We start from the raw sequence: 17,244 nt of genomic DNA, 5'->3' as shown, positions 1-17,244 counted from the left end.
AACTGTCGTCTTTGGCGCCAAACATATATATATATACATATGTTGTGTTCTTTGTTTTGATATCCAATATATTATATATATATGCAGTTTTTGCTCCAAACATATATGTATCTATATCATATTTCCTTCCATGTCAAGAGTTTTGATATTCCAATATTTTGGAAACCTGCTGCCGTCTTTGGCTTCATACAAATATATATATATATATAGTAAAACCGACTACACCCAGCTGCAGTGCCTTCCAGAATGCCTGGACACCACAATGATGGAGACAATCCTTGTAGGTGAAAAGCTCGGAGGCTCTGTTCAAGCGACGGGTGCCGGCGACCCCCCAAAGCAGCGGCAGCGGCGCGTTCCAGCTCATCACGGACGACACGGAGAGCTCGTACGTGCGCCCCATGTTTGAGATCGTGTGGGCGCCGCTGCTGGCGTGCTGCAGCGTAATTTTCGAAACGAGTGACTCGGCCAGCGCCATTTCGCTCTGTGTCGACAGCTTCAAGCACGCAATTCACCTCACGTCAAGGTACGCTATTTGACCATACAATGATGACCATTCAACACGATTGCTGGCAATCGTGTCACTCGCTTAAACAATCAGAGCTTCCATTGACGATATATCCATATATATATATAGTACATGGTTTTCCTGTGTTTCGAGCACACAACTGATATATATAATATTAGACTCAACATGCCGTCGGAACGGGATGCATTTATTTCGATTTTGGCGAAATTCACGGGCCTCGCGACATCGTCGAGCCGAGAAATCCGCTGGAAACATGTCGAAGCAGTCAAGGCCGTCGTGTATGTTGCCGTGCACGAAGGCAACTACTTGGGCGACGCATGGGTACGATATATATATATATATATCAGCTATCTATAGTTAAAATATGCTGTCATATATATATATACAAGTGTACAGTTGTCTACTATGTCAACTATATATGTTTGTATAATGGCATCGAATGTGTGTCCAAATGTATGTATTCTATATATATGTATGTATTCACAATCTCATGCCAACGTTCACGACATGTGGTCGATAGGTTCGATATTTGTATATATATATATATATATATGTTGAAAGTGCGTTTCTATTTATCATGTTGACTCGATATATATATATATGTTGAAAGAGCGTTTCTATTTATCATGTTTCTTAAATATCGTCATGTACTGTACATGTGTGGTGGTGATATATACATACATAGCGCGACGTGCTGCAATGTTTGTCCCATCTGGCACGCCTGCAAAGCATCGCCCAAGGCGCCTTGTCAACCGACCAGCCGTTCGTGACCAAGCAAAGTACGCACGTCGTCGCATAGAATTTTTGACACTGTATCGCATACAACGAACTCTGTAGCGTCGACGCCAACCACGTCCAAGCGACTCGCGCGGGGGTCATCGTCCCCCATGTCACTCTCGTTTCCATCGTCTTCTACATCCAACGGAATCAACGGCGGAACCAGCGGCGATGGCGACCGATCGCTCGAAGAGGACAACGCCCACCGCGTGGCGGACGAGGTGGATCCGCTGCAAGTCGACCGCGTCTTCTCGAGCAGCGTGCACCTGACCAATGGCGCCATCCAGGACCTCGTGCTCCAGCTGTGCGTGGTGTCGCTAACCGAGTGCGCCGGCATCTCTGGCCGGGGGGTGACTGTGCGGGAGACGTCCAACGCGCCGCGGGTGTTTTCACTGCAAAAGCTCGTGGAAGTCGCCGACATGAACATGCACGTCCGGTCCCGCGTCGTGTGGGCCAGTGTGTGGAAAGGTATATATATATATATATTGTGCTTTCGAGTGAAATTTCATCGTGTTGTGGGGTTTCTCGTTGGAATTAAATTGATTTGATTGGCTACTTCAGATGAGCTCAGAATTATTAACCAATCAAAACCCATTTCTAAATGAAATTCAACAACCAATCAGATCGATTGTGGATCGGTTTGGTCATTCGATTGCACCCCCTCCCCAAATTTGTACTATCAAATCGACAATATATATATATATATCGAGTGAGAGAGAGAAAGTAATTTAGAATGACGGTGTATCGTAGATCCCTAAGAGTATCTCCAACGGTGTTTATATTTCTATTTCAATTCGAAGTTACGGATATAGAATAGAAACGCTTGCACTATCCGGAGGAGGGTGGTTTTTTGCTATTTCACGTGAAAATAGAAATTCTGTGGCAAGGAATTTCTAAAAAGTCCGGATAATGCCAAAATAGCAACCGTAAAAACGAAGTTTGACCTATGCTGCTTTAGCAATAGGTTAGAATTTACCGTTGGAGATGCTCTAAGAAGAATATTATTTTAAAAATATTTTTGTGTTGCTAAAAACATTGAATTCTATTGAAGAGAGGTGATTTTATTTTTTAAAACAAAATCTGATTTTGTAGCAAGAGTCTAGTGTATGGTTGAATGGTTGCTTGGCAGGGTCGAATCGTCTGCCTTTTGATATATATATATTTGTTGGAGGGGTAGTCCATTGAGTTTGACATGAAATGTGGAGAGTCGTTTGCATCACCTGCATATATATATATATATATATATATATATATTCATCACACGGACGACCCGAACAATATATATATGCCCGTGTGATGTCCCGTCGTGTTTTTTACACGGAGTTTGGTATATATATATATATATTAAACTTGGGTTTGTTAGTATTGACAAGACACTTTACGACGATCGGGTGCCACGACAATTTGGGCATTGCCATGTACGCGATCGATTCGCTCAAGCAGCTGAGCATGAAGTTTCTCGAAAAGGACGAACTTCGCGATTTTAATTTCCAGCGGCTCTTCCTTACGCCATTTGAAATTATCATGGCCAACGCCGTGGCCACCGAGATTCGCGAATTGGTACTCAGGTAATTGATTGGCACTCGACTGTAGTTCTGTGACAATGTGTTTGAAATGTATGGATTGAACGAGTTTTGTATATTTATACATATATATATATTGCACGTATATATACTTCCACAACTCATACATGATGTATGTATATATATATAATATATATATTGAACATATATATATATACTTCTACAACTCATGCATCATTCATATATATATTATATATAATCCTCTGGCGCGTTCTGCTTTGGAATTTTTTATGTATGTATTATAAAAGTATGTATGGCTAGACATTCGTATGATATATTTAGATTACATTCGTATGATATATTTAGATTTCATGATATTTAATGTGGTGGTATAGTTGTGTGCAAAACATGATCCTTGGCCGGGTGCGCAATATCAAGTCGGGATGGAAAACCATCTGGGGCGTGTTGCGTGTGGCGGCTGAAACGTACGATCCTGCGGACGGCGACGCCGCACGCCCTGTCGTGGCCATGGGCTTTAGCATCGCGCAGATGATTCTGACCACCCATTTCGATCGAGTGGTATGTCAAACGACATGGTTTATAATTGGCTATATATATATATTCATTTGAAATTGTCGATCTGGTTGCATTGAAACATATATATTGTCCTTTCAACGAAAATGTAGACTTTTTGTGTGGATTGATTTGCCAACTCCATGGATCGATCGATGAGTTATTTGGTACTTACTGCATGGTGTTGCATATATCAACAATATTCCCAGTGACGAAGTAGAATAAATACACGAAAATTAGCCACATATATAACAGTAGTGGTGGATTGGTGGATGATTTCCTGCAATCTCATTGGCCAACACATTCTCCTGCCGATTCTTGTGCCTATCTTGGTAATATCGATCGATGTACATCCATTCGACACGTCGCTCGAGTGTTTCGAAGAAACAAATATATTTTATATATATATATATATTATTCATTGTGAAATATACTACTGATGATACTCCATTATGAACGAATAATACATTCACATACGATCCAGGAAGAAACTCCTGGACCACGTTATCGTACATACGTCTAATGTTTTATCCGAATAAACAACGGATATCAATAATATCTATCATATTATTGGTGGTTCCCACAATATACTAATTATTTTCATCTCATTTTATGTAGGTATCCGTGTTTGTCGACGCGATCGAGTGCTTGCTTGCATTTGCCGTGTGCGGCTGCGACGACCCCACCGACGCATTCATGCTAAAGATGGCGCACGATTCTATCAACGTGCTCGCCGTGTGCCTCACCCAACTGGCTACGGGCCACGTCATCGAACAAGTAATATCATACTATACTTTCTAATGTCATAAACGAATTGATGGGATTATGCATCCAGAGATTCCTTTTGAAGGGGATGTTTTTCTTGCCTTGTATATATATATATATAGGACTCATTTGATTGGTGGATATGTGTAGGTCCTAACAGACTCGCCAGCAAAGCGCACAACGTTCCGGTCGCATCTGGCGCTGCGGCGGTTGCGGCAAGAGGACGTCCTCGGCCATCGGTACCAAAAGGAAGAGTCGGCGGATGACTTGATCTCGGATGCGCCCATCTCCCCTCGAGTGACCCCCATCACAGCCATTTACACTGACTCGCAACTGCACACTAGGCTCTGGTATATATATATATATATATATATCATATATATTAAATTTATATATAATATATAATATAATATATACCCCGAAACCCCGAAACCAGAGGAGCAGATCAACCCAAGTGATTTTGCTTTGAATTTTTGAATTCTATTTTGTTGTCTTTTTTTATGCTTTCCAACTCGCGACGTATTTGTTGCGGCACTACTACCACAAGACGAGTAATGCATGCAAGTCACAAACCATCACGTTTTGAAACGCTTATTCTTATGCACGTGGGTTTCCAGTATATTTCAATATATTTCATATATATATATATGAAATATAGTCGCGCCTTGTGTTGATGTACAATCACGATTTCGGATATGCATGTCCTATGTAAAGTCCGTTCTGGAGTTGCGCATATATATATAATATTGTATTTTAATAGGTGGCCAGTGCTCACGGCGTTGGCAACGCTGGGCTGTGACAAGCGGCCCGAAGTGCGCCAAGTGAGCTTGGACACACTATTTGCGTCGCTGTATCTGCATGGCCCGAAGCTGTCTCCTGGGCTGTGGAACATCGTGTTTAAAGGCGTGCTGATTCCGCTGATCAGCGACCTGCGGCAGCTGGAAACCGCCGCCGCCTCCGTCGACGTCGGCCCCGTCAAGTGCTGCCGCGTGGCCCTGTGCCAGGTGGTGGGCATATTTGGGCAATTCTACGACGCGATTGGGTTTCTCCCAGAATTGCTCTTTTGTCTCGGCGCGTGCATGACGACCGAGTCCAATTCAGGTAAGTCACGGGTTTGATATATATATATATATATATTGCCGGGAGAATAGAGAAATCGAAAGAGTTTGGTTCTATTTTTCTCATTTCTGAATACAATAGTATATACATGTGTTCAAACAAATGAGGCCCTTTGAACTCTTTGAGTATATGTATGTATGCTATGTGTATTGATTGGTCTGCTCTGGTCTTATGTGTGTATTGATTGGTCGGCTCTGGTCTTATGCTTGTATATTTCAAGCACGTGGCACCAACATACATATATATATATATATTAGGCTTGGCGTGTGCGGCTGCGACGACGTTGGAGAACCTCCTCGTAAGCCACGGCTTGAAATTCCCCGAAAACGTATGGGGGCTCATTGCCGACGAGGTCCGCCACGTCGTGTCGCAGATCCAGCCCACGTGGCTCTTATCCGGCGCTCCCACCTCGTCGACGAGCGATGACGTGGCGCCGTCAGAGGAGCTGTTGTCCCCCATGGCCCAGTTCCGGTCGGCCAACTTTGACCCGCCCGGGCCGCCGTCGGTCATCTCCATGTACCCGTCCGTGATGCAATGCCTCCAGTTTGACTTGAACGCGGTACCTCGCAACCATTTGACCGCCACCACCGACGTTATCCGGCCGACGTCCGGATACCCGTCCACGACGCACTTGCTCGTGCTGCTCACGTTGCAGTCGTTGCTGGGCAACGTGCTCACGGCGCGCCTCAAGGGTCCATTGGCGTTGTCTCCAGGTAAAATCAACCCGCCAACCTCTTATTCAATAGATAGATTGGCCTTGTGTTTTTTGCTATCGATAGGTGTACATACAGTCTGTAGCTCTATTTGGTGTGTATACATACCATGATCATCATATCCATGGATCTGTTACAGTGTCACACTAATTGTCGTCCTTCATACACCAATTACATGTTGAAATACACGTTCCCTGTATGTATTTGATATGTCGATGCACATTTGGTCATATGTTTCTTTTCTACAGAAGCATCTATCTGCTGTACCCTCTAAAGGAAGTGTTATCTGCACAATACAGTAGTAGTACCAGTGAGTACCTACCTACCTATGTATTGGCCACGGTTCGATTTCACGCTGCATATGATTGTGTGGAGGGTAGTTCATGACGACATGGTATTGTCAAAGAGATTGGATGCAAGAACCGCCTCCTAAACCAATCAAATTACGTCGTTCTGCCATATTTCTGCCAATCCAAACCGTTTGACCACCCTACCGCATTGGGAAACACCACATATTGTATATACTAATCGTTGTATAGTTTGTTCAAGCTTAAATATGAGATCAAATAGATTCGAATGCTATTTGGTGAAATGACAAGTCTATTTTTGGGTGAAATGCACAATAGGCCACGCGGCGTCGCTGTTGGGGGCGCTCAAGGAAAGCTATGCGTTTTGCCGCCAAGTGAACGACCGACTGGACGTCCGCACCACATGCACGCGGGCGGGGTGGATGTACCCGCTCGACAAACCCGCGGCGATGTCTAGCAGCATGCTCCCGCAGGAACTCAACGGCAAATGGGAGTACCTCCGTGTGTTATTTGCGATGGTAAACAAGCATGTGGCCGTGGCCGATTCACGCCACCAGTTGACAGAGTACGATACAAATCACAATCCACACATACAAAGTACTAGTCCACTCTGCAAACGGATATTTATATATATATATATATATATACTAGTATATATTTTTTAAAAAGTGATTTGGACTGATGTATTATATATATGTATATATCGTTTTCTTTGGAATGGATGGGTTCTTGTATATATATATATATACAGTATATGCATTCGATGTGAATATTTGTAGACTCGTGACGCGCACAATTGGCGAATATCTTTTGTGGAGCCGCGCACATAGCTCGCTGAACCTGACGACGGTCACGACGCCCATCTCCCCGGACGAACAATTCAGATCCAAGAGCTACGTGCCGGTGATCGTGGATATTTTAAAGGAGCTCACGGCGATGCCCCCGGCAGAGGTACTGTAAAAAGTCTGACGTTTGTGATTGGTTGATTGATTGGGATGGTTGGATGGTTGTAGTTGAAAGTGCACTTGTCGTGGCTGTATCCGTTGGTCGTGGACCTGGTGCGCTCCAATGAAAGCGCCATCCGCAATGCCGTGCACCATTTGCTCTCGTCCACAGTGTCGCAGCTGCTGTTGGCCTAGACGGCTGGACAATAACATAATACTGGGTTTTGTGTCTTTAAAACAAGCGTAGCACATTGACTACTAGTAGTATTACTAGTACTACGTTGTACTGGGAGTAACGCTCCCACTACCTTCTAGTAGTATAAAAGTAGTACGCAGTAGTACTACCAAGCACGAAACAATGAATCCGATATAGTTATTGTCTAATCAATTCGAAACTGGAGCCCAATCGAATGTCTTAAGAGAATGGATTCAAGAACCGCCCAAGCCAATCAAATGACGTATATACTAACCTTTGTATACTATAGTTTGTTCAAGCTTAAATGAGGTCAAATGCTATTTGGTGAAATGTCTCGCAAGTCCAAATTTGGGTGAAATGCACAATAGCGAGCATCATGTGCTCGACTTACTGGTAACGTAGATGGCCAGTTTATGGTGCACGGGACAGTTTAAGGTGCACTCAAATTGGCCAATGGAATTGCTTGATTTTTGGAGTAGCCAATCGAATCACTAGAAAAATGAAATCACTAAAAAATACTTACAGTTAAGTAAGCAAAAACAGCATACATATTTTAAGCTTAAACCGTGCACCATAAACCGTCCCTCCTATTTTGCCTTGACTTGAGTGGAATCGAAGTAAATGAACGCTAAGCGGAAGTCTATTCAAGCCGGTTAAATAATCAGAAGAATGCCCAACCTTTCGGCTTCATGCGGCACTTTTCAGAATTGAAATCCCGGTCCTGGGAGACGAGTAAGCTGCATTCTACGACGAAGTCTCTTTCAAGTGCACCATAAACTGGCCATCTACGTTAAGGTCAAAGTTGGTACTTACTCAACCATCCTGGTACTGTTCAAATCCCAGGCGTGGAGGATTGGTTGAGTTGGATCCAATCAGCCAATCAGAGGTTGCCGTGGAAATCCTGAACCGTCGCCCAGTCGTAACTGGTGCTGTAACTACTACTACGGTATACTACCTGGTCTTGTGCGACTGATCTCGGCCAAAGAGCATGCGCAGAGGCGGCAACAATGCCGATGAAAAGGTGCACCCAGAAGACGTCAAAGCCCCGTCGACCTCGCGCGCCGCGTCGCCCGTCGTGCTTTCGTCGCTTCCAAGCCCTCCCCTTGAGCCTTCCACCGCCTTTGAGCGCCCATATGGCAGTGGTCGCGAAGTGGTGTGCTACGTGCTGTTCTTGGTCGCGTTTGTGATTGTGACAGTGTACAACCAAGGCACGATGTCGACGTTCTACTACACCGACACAATCCGCCGGGCTATCGTCGAAACGCCATTCTCGTCGTCAGTGGGTTCCCTCGCCCAAGTGCAAACTGCACTTCCACTAGCCAACAACAACAACAACGCAGTGCCCCCTGCTGCCCAATCTCCCCCCCTCACATTTGACACGATGCAGACGATCCCGGACGTGTGGGACTGGCTGCAAGGTCCGTTGGTCGCGACACTTTACCCGTCGTCTCCACCGTCCGGGGGCGTGGCCCTGACCAACGCGAGGATGGGGGGCCTTCGACTGCGCCAAGTGCGCGTGCAGCCCAACTCGTGCCAGGTGCAAGACGAGTACGTCAACTTGATCTCGTACTGTTTTGGGCCCTTGTCAGCCGCCACTGAAAGCAGTCGGGGCTTTGGGCCGGTCCAGAACTCGCTCAACGTGTCGCATGTGTCGGCGGGGGTGTTTGCCAAGTCATTTTTTGGGCCATCCCCTACGTACAACGACCTCATGCAGTGCATTCAGTCATGCGCGGTGTCGGTGGGGTCGCTCTACGGGTTGGATAAGGCCCAGTACGCTGCCGAATACACCAACGAGTGTTCCCTTAGCTGCACTTGCTTTTACTCGGACAGCGGCAACGCCAACTGCAAAGTCGCTTCCGCCACGGCGCCCCCCTCGCTGCAATACATGTACACGTGGACAGAAGCTGTGGCCGACACCATCGACGGGCTGCTCGGTCCGATCCCAGGTTCGGGGTACGTTGTCGATTTGCCTACCAACGGCACCAACGCCCAAAACATCCTGCAAACGCTGCGGGCCAATCATTTCTTGGACGTGGCGACCCGCGCCGTCGTCATCGAGTTTGCCGTGTTCAATCCGTACTTGCAGCTGTTTGACATGGTCACGGGCGTCGTCGAGTTTCCCCCCACGGGGGGCACCGTCGCCACCATGCGATCGTCCGTCCTCAATGTGTACGGGTATGGCCCTTCCACCGGTGCCAAAGTATTTTTCGAGGTCGCCCTCGCGCTCGCCGTGACGTGTTATGCCGGCGAAATCCTCGTCCAAGTGTACCGCCGGCCCGTGATGGAGTACTTGTCGTCCTCTGGGTGGACTCAATTGCATGGGGTCAACATTGCCCTGTTTATCACGGTGATCACGCTGCGTCTTGTGGCTATTAACGCCGTTTATGGCAACAATAATACAGCCACTATCAACTTGAACACGGCTGCCCCCACCGATTTGTTTCGGTACTTGACGTCGTTGGCCAAGATGAAGGACCTCGAACGCTCGATCAATGCCGTGAATGCGACACTCATGTGGCTCGGATTACTCAAATATACCCAAGTACGTGGTACAACACAATTTCAATCCCCCCTTCATATTGTTTCCCATTGAACGGATTGTGGGCTAGATATCTCGGCGAATGTACGTATTGGTGCAAGTCCTTAGCCAAGCCATGGCCGACCTACTTAGCTGCGTCGTGCTGTTTTTCATCTGCCTTGTCGGGTATGCCCAGGTACATTAACGATCCCCCCATGAGAGTTTGATTGTGTCTTCTACGCGTTCGACTCATGTTCGCCCCATATTAAAGGCTGGTTTTCTCGCGTTTTCTACCACAGCGCCGTCGTTCCGAACGTTTGGGCAGTCGGTGGTCTCGGTGCTGGAAGCACTGACGTTCCGCCTCGACTATGCCGAGCTCGTCCACGCAAACGCGGCGATCGCGCCCGTGTACTTTGTGTCGTTTTACATTGTTCTCGTGCTGGTGGTCGTGAATATCTTTGTGGCGATCCTCCAAGATGCGTTTACGACAGTGCACAAACAGCAGACGGCGCTGAAGACCAAGCAACCGGCGGTTCGGTTCCCGTTTGCGACTGGCGTGTGGCCCACCGTCGTGTTTTACATCAAGCGGCAATGGGTGGCGGTCAAGTACGGCGCGGGGGCCGCCGCCAAGCTGGCGATGCCCTCCGACACCAAGGGGGGAGCAGGGGACGACGCCGACTTTGGGAGCGCGGGGGGCGCCCTGCACCCGTACATGGCGATGGAAATGCAAGCTCTCAGTGAAAAGTTGACGACCATGATGCGTGCCCACGACGAAAAGAGAGGCAAGCTCGACAAAATCGAGGTAATGCTGCGGTCCATTGAAGACACGTGCGTCGAGCTCAAGACTGAGAAAGACAAGCTCGCCACGTCGTTGTAGTGCAAGCAGTTGAAGCGTTGAAACTTGGCTGCTGTGCTCTGAACATGCATACTAATTAGTACTTCGAGATCGACAGTAGTTAACTGAGTAATGTGAAATGGCGGCCAAGGCTTACTCGTCGTACACCATTTCTCAATTCAAATCAAGACGTTATATCCACTAAGTTAAAATCGTTTGTATCCTATGTATAAAGCGCCGTTGGTTTAGTGGTAAAATATCCGCCTCCCACGCGGATGCCCCGGGTTCGATTCCCGGACGGCGCACTATTTTTCCTATTATTTTTGCCCAGTATTCGACAGTCTCGAGGGGGCATTTGGAAATATTGTGCTTTGCACTTGTTTTGGCGTCGGTTTTACGTGGCTAAAGGAGTTCTGCTGTAACTGTGTTACAAGGTTGAATAAATACCTCGTTTTAGCTAATTCATTGGGGTTTTATAAATGCCAAATAACTCTGAGCAATAATAATCACATGTAATGCAGAAGTGACCAAAACACCTTGGCTGTTATTCCATCGGGTAGTGCATGCTACCTGCATTTACTTACAAGAAGATGGCGCGGCGTGGTTTTCTACGATGTACATGCTACCTGCATTTACTCACAAGAAGATGGCGCTTGTCTTCGCTGTGTGTCATTTGTAATGTCAAAAGTTGTTCATGATGACCAGTGAATTGTGCAATTTGGTCCCGAGAATAGCAGATATAACTTCGATTTGCACTTTTTTCAAATGTGCAAAAGCGAGGGAGTTGCATAAATGACTCCCTATAATTACATTCTGTAACGAAATGTGATCCTAAATCACGGTACGGATTATCTAAAACACTGGGGTCGGTGTAACAAACACCCAGGTTTATGGTGTGGATAACCAAAACGAGTGAAAAGCACAATAATTATTGCTACATTAACGTGACGGTACAAGAGGTAATAACATGACCGACTCTTGATGGGCCGAATGATCATTGATGATCTGACTTTTTCATCCAACCAAAACCTCAATCCGTTTTCATTGGCCAAAATAGCACTTATACCTATATGAATGCATGAAAGGTTTCTCAATACTCGTGTTTAAAACTACTATATATGAAACCTGTTCAATTCCATAACCCTCTATAAATATGGTAATTGTACGCTGTCGAAAGCGGTTCAACCAACCCTACGGTTTCACTGTCAATACCTAACTCAAGTATAAAAGTCAACCCATCAATGGTCGCCTGTGAAAAGCCCCAACTTCAAATTCATTGACTTATTTATGGAATTCGTAGGGAGATTGCCTACGATTTCATATTTGACCAATGAAAACACTCCTGTACAATGATTGGATAATTCAATCACAAATCCATAGCTCATCACGAAACACCATTATTGACGATAGTCCTTGGCAATGCAGGCTGCATAACCATAACGTTAGCTATGTACTACGGTAGTATTTTCGACATCAATGTTGACTGTAAGCACCCATGCCGTCAACACGACCTTGCCCGCTAGAAAGACATCAGCTATCGTCGAACGACTCCAATGTGCCTCTGCATGGAGTAATCCAACGCCATGCTAGTAGCACAGTAATACGTCAAGGTCCTCAAAGGTAAACATCCAATCATGTGATATTAACGATACTCCTGACTCGTGCTGGAGTTTGTTCGTGCCAAGCACTTGACTCACTCGCGCGTCGTTGCTTGTGACGTCATGGAACTGCTTTGCGAGCACGGTCACTTGGATGTCGACGAGGACAGCCCTACCGACCAACGTGCTGCACTACGAGCGACACAAAGTTCTTAAAACGCCGTGGATTCAAGCGCGGGAAGAAGAAAGGAGTATATGTTGGTCTAAATAATGAAGTGGTTCTAAAGCGGGATGCCTACGTGAAGCTTGTTGTCCATGCGTTGCGAGAAGACACGCCATGTACGATAATTATCTGGACGAGTCGTTTATCCATAACAATTACAAGCTACAACACGACAGCCTCTATCACCCAGACGATGCTACATGCATCCCACCAAAAGAAAGGCACAAAGGCGAAAGACTCTGCTTTGTGGCGGCAATTATCGCGAGCGGTCCAACGACGGGTAAGTTTCTCGGGTTTCAGATCTTTACCGGTGGCACAAGACAGCCCAAGGATTACCACGCGATGTTCACCCACGACTTCTTTGTTGACTGGTTTGCCGACCTACTCGACGAAATAGAGTCAATGAACTTGCATGGCGTGATCTTTGCAATGGACAATGCAAAGTGCCATAAGGGCTTACCTGACGGCACCCCAAAAGCCACGTGGAAGAAGCCTCAACTGTTGGACACCTGTCGACGGCTCGGTGTTGATGGGGCGGTTGCGGCGTGAAGACCAATTGTGTGGGCAGCTCTAAAACCTACGTCGACAGGAACATTGAGCCAGACGTCGTGCAGATGGCTCGTGAGCATGGCCATATTGTTGCCTCGACGCCGCCGTACCATTCGGATTTGCAGCCCATCGAGATGGTGTGGGCTTGGGTTAAGGGCCGCGTCGTACGACAGTATTCCACGTCTACGACACTGGCCAACGTACGCCTGCGCCTTGACGCCGCCTTTGATGCGCTGCCGAGCTTGGTGATCTACAACTGCATTCGGCACACCGATACTAAGGTAACAGCAATGTACGAGTACCTCGAAGCACTCGACATGGCTGACGATGATGCTGGACAGGCGTCATCCTCATCAGCGATATCGGAAAGTATTGGCAATGACAACATGACAAATGTCCACACTGATGATTACGATACCGCAGAGTATTTTGTCTGTGATAACGTTAATAGATATTTTTTGTCATTGATTTGCAAGGGTTTTTGAGCTGGCTTCACCTTCCGGATTTGATACATTTACCAAATAGAAAAAAGCGTCCTCGATAGCCTCGCGACTGTGAAGTAGTGCAATTGCGTGCACTTTAATTGGAGAAAGGTAGATAGGCCACTGTGAACAACTTGGCCCATTAATGTAGTTCAATAGTTGCTTCATAACAGAGATACAATTACGGGTCTTGTGTGCTTATGGCCCACACAAGAATTTCCACAAAGTCTTGATTCGCAAACGCGCACAGCTCGACTTTCAACAGTTCACTTTAACTCTATCATAACGATTGCGCCTTCCTACTACGTACTACACCAATAACAGTGAATATTTTGACCCTCCTCGACCCATCCCACCCATACATGCGATAGTCCATATATGAAATAAACTATGGTACCAGATTTGCACCACATTGATTGGAACAAAAACCACATTGATCCGAACTTTTGTGCTTTCCAACCCTTGTCAAACCACATTGATCGGAAAAAAAGTCCAACTTCATCGGGTAATGGTGTAGTACAACGCAGCACGACTTGCGTACTGCTACATACATAATACTATCAATGGCATTACCACTAGGACGCCTCACATTCACCATTGGTATGTGACCTGTACGATAGAGGAGGATTGGTCAATTGGAGTCGGGCAATTTGTGATTTTCCTGAGATCTCATTGGATATGAAAATCGTAGGGCCAGCTCCCTACGATTTCGTCAAATCACAAATGGATTGCGAAATTTTATGTTTGCTACAAATTTGTATATAACTTGGAAAAAAATTGTGGTGGAGGATTTCAAAACCGCGAAATCGTAGGTGTGCGCCTATGATTGCATACAATAGTCACGTTCTGGCCTACGAATTCCGTAGAATGAAACTCAGGCAAAGCTCGACCCATCCATGGTCGGTGACGTTATGAGTATTGTAGGTCACAGTCGGTGAGCATTTACATCTAAGGTAGGAAATACATCAATTGTTGACACTATTTTGGTCGAATTTTGGCACACCGAAGTTGTATTGTTAAACACCTCATCACACAAAATAGATACTGCTAAATGATTGGTTAACGTTTGCTTTTGCGGGAAAACAATGAACATTCGCACGATGTGGCTGTGTGGCAATGGATGTGGTGTCATTCACGTTTGACGATTGCACCAGCTCACACCAACAACATCAGGCCCATGGCGAAGTCAAGATGACACTACACCCAAGCAACGAAACGCCAAATGGTGACCAACCATCGATGGGCCGAATAACCACTCGCTACCATGACAGTAAATGTAGACAGACGTAAAAACAGGCATTTGATGTACGCAAAAACGTAACGCCAAATGGTCACACAGCTGCAGCTGGAACAACTCGCAGCCTAAAAGCCGAAACTCATGAGCAACCTCTTACGATGGCTCTGATACGCGGTGGCACTGCTGCACTTCGACAGCAACAAGAAACGTTTCAACCTTCAGAGAGCCGGGTGAAGAGAATATATCCACGGCTCAGCAGCTCCACTAAGAAACGCACTCGCTACAATTACAGTAAATGTAAACAGTCGTACCAAGAGGCGTTTGATGTCGGAGACGGTGGAGCAATCCACACCACGGACTGCCACACGGTAGGTTGTGATGGGCTTTGTATAACCCCATTTATCGACGTGCCACTTCGCAATGTCTGGGATGGAGTGAAGGTCGTCGAAGAAATTGGGAGTAACCCAATCTGCCAGAGTGAGCGTCGGCTCACGCTCTTTACGCTTCGTCGTTCGTTTGGGTAGTGTATTCCTCTACCTCCATGAGAGTGGGGTCCTCAAAGGGATTGGGACGCTGCCCATCTGGTGTAGTGGTTGGTTCGGCAGGGGGCGGGATTGGTTTCCCTCCCCATGTCCGCATCTGTGTCCACCGTGTCCTCATCCTGGTGGTATTGGCTTGCGGGTCCCCCGTTTCTCGTGCGTGTTCGTTTGGATGAACTGGTCTGCTCATGCGCAGCACGTGCAGTGGCGAACATGCTATCAAGGTCCAGGCAGTGGTGTGAACGCCCTCCTCTTTTAGGTACCCGGGACGGCGTGTAGAGTTTAGCATATACCGCATATGTCACTCCTTGGAACCGTAATTGGTCCACAGGGTGGTTGTTGATGATGAGGTTCGTCGGTATGTCTTCAGTGCAAAAGTAGATTCGCCAAGCATTCGTGTGGCACGACGTGCCTGCAATCGTCGATCTGAATCCCTGAAACAGAGGCAGCGTCTTAAGGCGACGAAGTGTTTTCATCAGCTCGACAGAGTCAAAATTGTATCGGATGTTGGTGATGTCCACGTAGAACCGGATATCGAGGCCCCTGCTCGCCCCACCTGCTCCAGTAGGGGGGGTAATCACTGAATACGATGTGTCCAGGATACGCATAGGCTGCCCAATCATGGCCAACTTGGTGGCTTCTTCCGCCACCGTAACCACCAAATCACCCCCACGGGGCTGTTTGACCATGACAAAGTTGTCCAGGTGACAGGCCCAATCAGCGTCTTGATTGGCCTCGAAAATAGCTGCGATTATCTGGTCATACTTGAAAGAGGCCAGAGATGTACCAGTTTCGACCCAGAAGGTGGCCGTACCCACCTTTTGCTTGTACGGTGTGGCCTCCGCAATGGCACGCAGAAGTGAGTCATCGTCACAGGTTTCATCCTGGGCGAGAGCCAGGAGTTTCTGCACCATGGTGTTTGACTGCCGAGTGAGGACGTCCTTGAATTTAGATGATTTCGTACGCCCTGTAGCCCCCGCGACCGTAGAAGCATAGCTTGGACGAGCACTACTAGTTCCTATAGGACTACTACTGGAGTAGTACTACTAGGAGGGGCTTTGATGGTGTGTCGACCATCACCTGACAGAGGAGGAAACTGCCCAGCATTGTCAAGGTCAATCGTCACGCGGAAGTGACCAAGGTTGGAAGATGCGTTCAATAGTTGAGCATTCTGCCCGCTGATTGGTTCGTGGGGGGAACGACCGAATTTCCGTCCTGTGCATCCAATGGCAATGGACCAGAGTGTGTCGCGCACGGCGGCGACGGCGCAGAGCCCGACGGGTCCTGGGAGGTAAACAGGCCAGCAGGCTTGCTCCCCTCGTTGTCACGGCCAACCAGTCCAGGACACAGAGGCATATTCCCGTCAGGACCTCGACCAGGACCCTCTCAATCGAGGCTGTCATGCGACACGTCCAGCAGCACCGGAGGCGAGACAAGCGGCGCACAAGCAGTTGGGCCAGCGAGGCTCGAGGCATGCGATGGAGGAACCCGCTCTGTGGCTGGAAGAAGAAAGGCGAGGCGGCCAGGGTTACTGACAGTGGCCTTATGAGGGTCGGTGGTGGTGGTGATGTTCATTCTCCAAAAATAAGCAAAAGGGGTACTTGGACTTGTGCGGGGTAGACAGCAAAATGCGAAGTGCGCCGTTGGTTTATGGTAATCGGGGTGTATTTGACCTTTAACCCCTAGACTAAACCTTTTGCTAAATAATATGAACTAAATACTGTGACCAGGGTGGCCACGACAAGAATGTTGGTCATAGTGTGGCATCAAAACTCATGGTACCGTCCAGTGGCAGCGGGGGCCACACTAGAGGGTACTG

The 17,244-nt window shown here is 47.1% G+C and overlaps 5 protein-coding genes and 1 non-coding gene across 6 annotated transcripts in view; 5 read left to right on the top strand and 1 right to left on the bottom strand.

The window, feature by feature from the left end:
• Positions 1–7,489, top strand: part of H257_16094 (hypothetical protein) — a 14,959-nt gene extending 7,470 nt beyond the window's left edge. The window contains exons 9-21 of the mRNA XM_009844422.1: positions 285–523; positions 685–847; positions 1,212–1,305; positions 1,364–1,771; positions 2,667–2,871; positions 3,222–3,405; positions 4,018–4,176; positions 4,315–4,514; positions 4,925–5,265; positions 5,541–5,996; positions 6,623–6,869; positions 7,084–7,255; positions 7,318–7,489. Of these exons, the coding sequence (XP_009842724.1) occupies positions 285–523; positions 685–847; positions 1,212–1,305; positions 1,364–1,771; positions 2,667–2,871; positions 3,222–3,405; positions 4,018–4,176; positions 4,315–4,514; positions 4,925–5,265; positions 5,541–5,996; positions 6,623–6,869; positions 7,084–7,255; positions 7,318–7,443 (2,994 nt within the window). The 3' untranslated portion in view covers positions 7,444–7,489. The remainder of the gene's footprint in view (positions 1–284; positions 524–684; positions 848–1,211; positions 1,306–1,363; positions 1,772–2,666; positions 2,872–3,221; positions 3,406–4,017; positions 4,177–4,314; positions 4,515–4,924; positions 5,266–5,540; positions 5,997–6,622; positions 6,870–7,083; positions 7,256–7,317) is intronic.
• Positions 7,490–8,372: 883 nt separating this feature from the next.
• On the top strand, positions 8,373–10,960 carry H257_16093 (hypothetical protein). The gene is made up of 3 exons (XM_009844421.1): positions 8,373–9,986; positions 10,054–10,158; positions 10,234–10,960. The coding sequence occupies exons 1-3, from the start codon at positions 8,433–8,435 to the stop codon at positions 10,837–10,839; spliced, it is 2,265 nt and encodes a 754-aa protein (XP_009842723.1). The 5' UTR covers positions 8,373–8,432; the 3' UTR covers positions 10,840–10,960.
• Positions 10,961–11,031: 71 nt separating this feature from the next.
• On the top strand, positions 11,032–11,102 carry H257_16092. Its single transcript has one exon. It is a non-coding gene; the product is annotated as a tRNA-Gly (tRNA).
• Positions 11,103–12,732: 1,630 nt separating this feature from the next.
• H257_16091 (hypothetical protein) lies at positions 12,733–13,730 on the top strand (the record flags this gene model as incomplete). Its single annotated transcript, XM_009844420.1, has 3 exons — positions 12,733–13,163; positions 13,187–13,536; positions 13,693–13,730. 3 exons carry the CDS (start codon positions 12,733–12,735, stop codon positions 13,728–13,730), a joined length of 819 nt encoding a protein of 272 aa, XP_009842722.1.
• A 1,881-nt stretch (positions 13,731–15,611) lies between these two features.
• Positions 15,612–16,339, bottom strand: H257_16090 (hypothetical protein; the record flags this gene model as incomplete). Its single annotated transcript, XM_009844419.1, has 2 exons — positions 15,612–15,641; positions 15,689–16,339. The coding sequence occupies 2 exons, from the start codon at positions 16,337–16,339 to the stop codon at positions 15,612–15,614; spliced, it is 681 nt and encodes a 226-aa protein (XP_009842721.1).
• A 318-nt stretch (positions 16,340–16,657) lies between these two features.
• Positions 16,658–16,960, top strand: H257_16089 (hypothetical protein; the record flags this gene model as incomplete). Its single annotated transcript, XM_009844418.1, has 2 exons — positions 16,658–16,706; positions 16,764–16,960. The coding sequence occupies 2 exons, from the start codon at positions 16,658–16,660 to the stop codon at positions 16,958–16,960; spliced, it is 246 nt and encodes an 81-aa protein (XP_009842720.1).
• Between the last annotated feature and the right edge of the window lie 284 nt (positions 16,961–17,244).

This window comes from Aphanomyces astaci (genome assembly GCF_000520075.1).
Source record: "Aphanomyces astaci strain APO3 unplaced genomic scaffold supercont1.80, whole genome shotgun sequence".
In the NCBI taxonomy this organism is placed as follows: domain Eukaryota; phylum Oomycota; class Saprolegniomycetes; order Saprolegniales; family Verrucalvaceae; genus Aphanomyces; species Aphanomyces astaci.
The sequence above is the reverse complement of the archived record's forward strand: the minus strand, read 5'-3'. Positions and strand labels throughout refer to the sequence as shown.

Excerpts from the sequence above, each read along its gene's own strand:
- H257_16093 (XM_009844421.1), top strand. The coding sequence starts at position 8,433 with ATGCGCAGAGGCGGCAACAATGCCGATGAAAAGGTGCACCCAGAAGAC. Across the intron at positions 9,987-10,053 it reads GATTACTCAAATATACCCAA|ATATCTCGGCGAATGTACGT; the intron begins GTACGTGGTACA and ends ATTGTGGGCTAG. Across the intron at positions 10,159-10,233 it reads GCCTTGTCGGGTATGCCCAG|GCTGGTTTTCTCGCGTTTTC; the intron begins GTACATTAACGA and ends CCCATATTAAAG.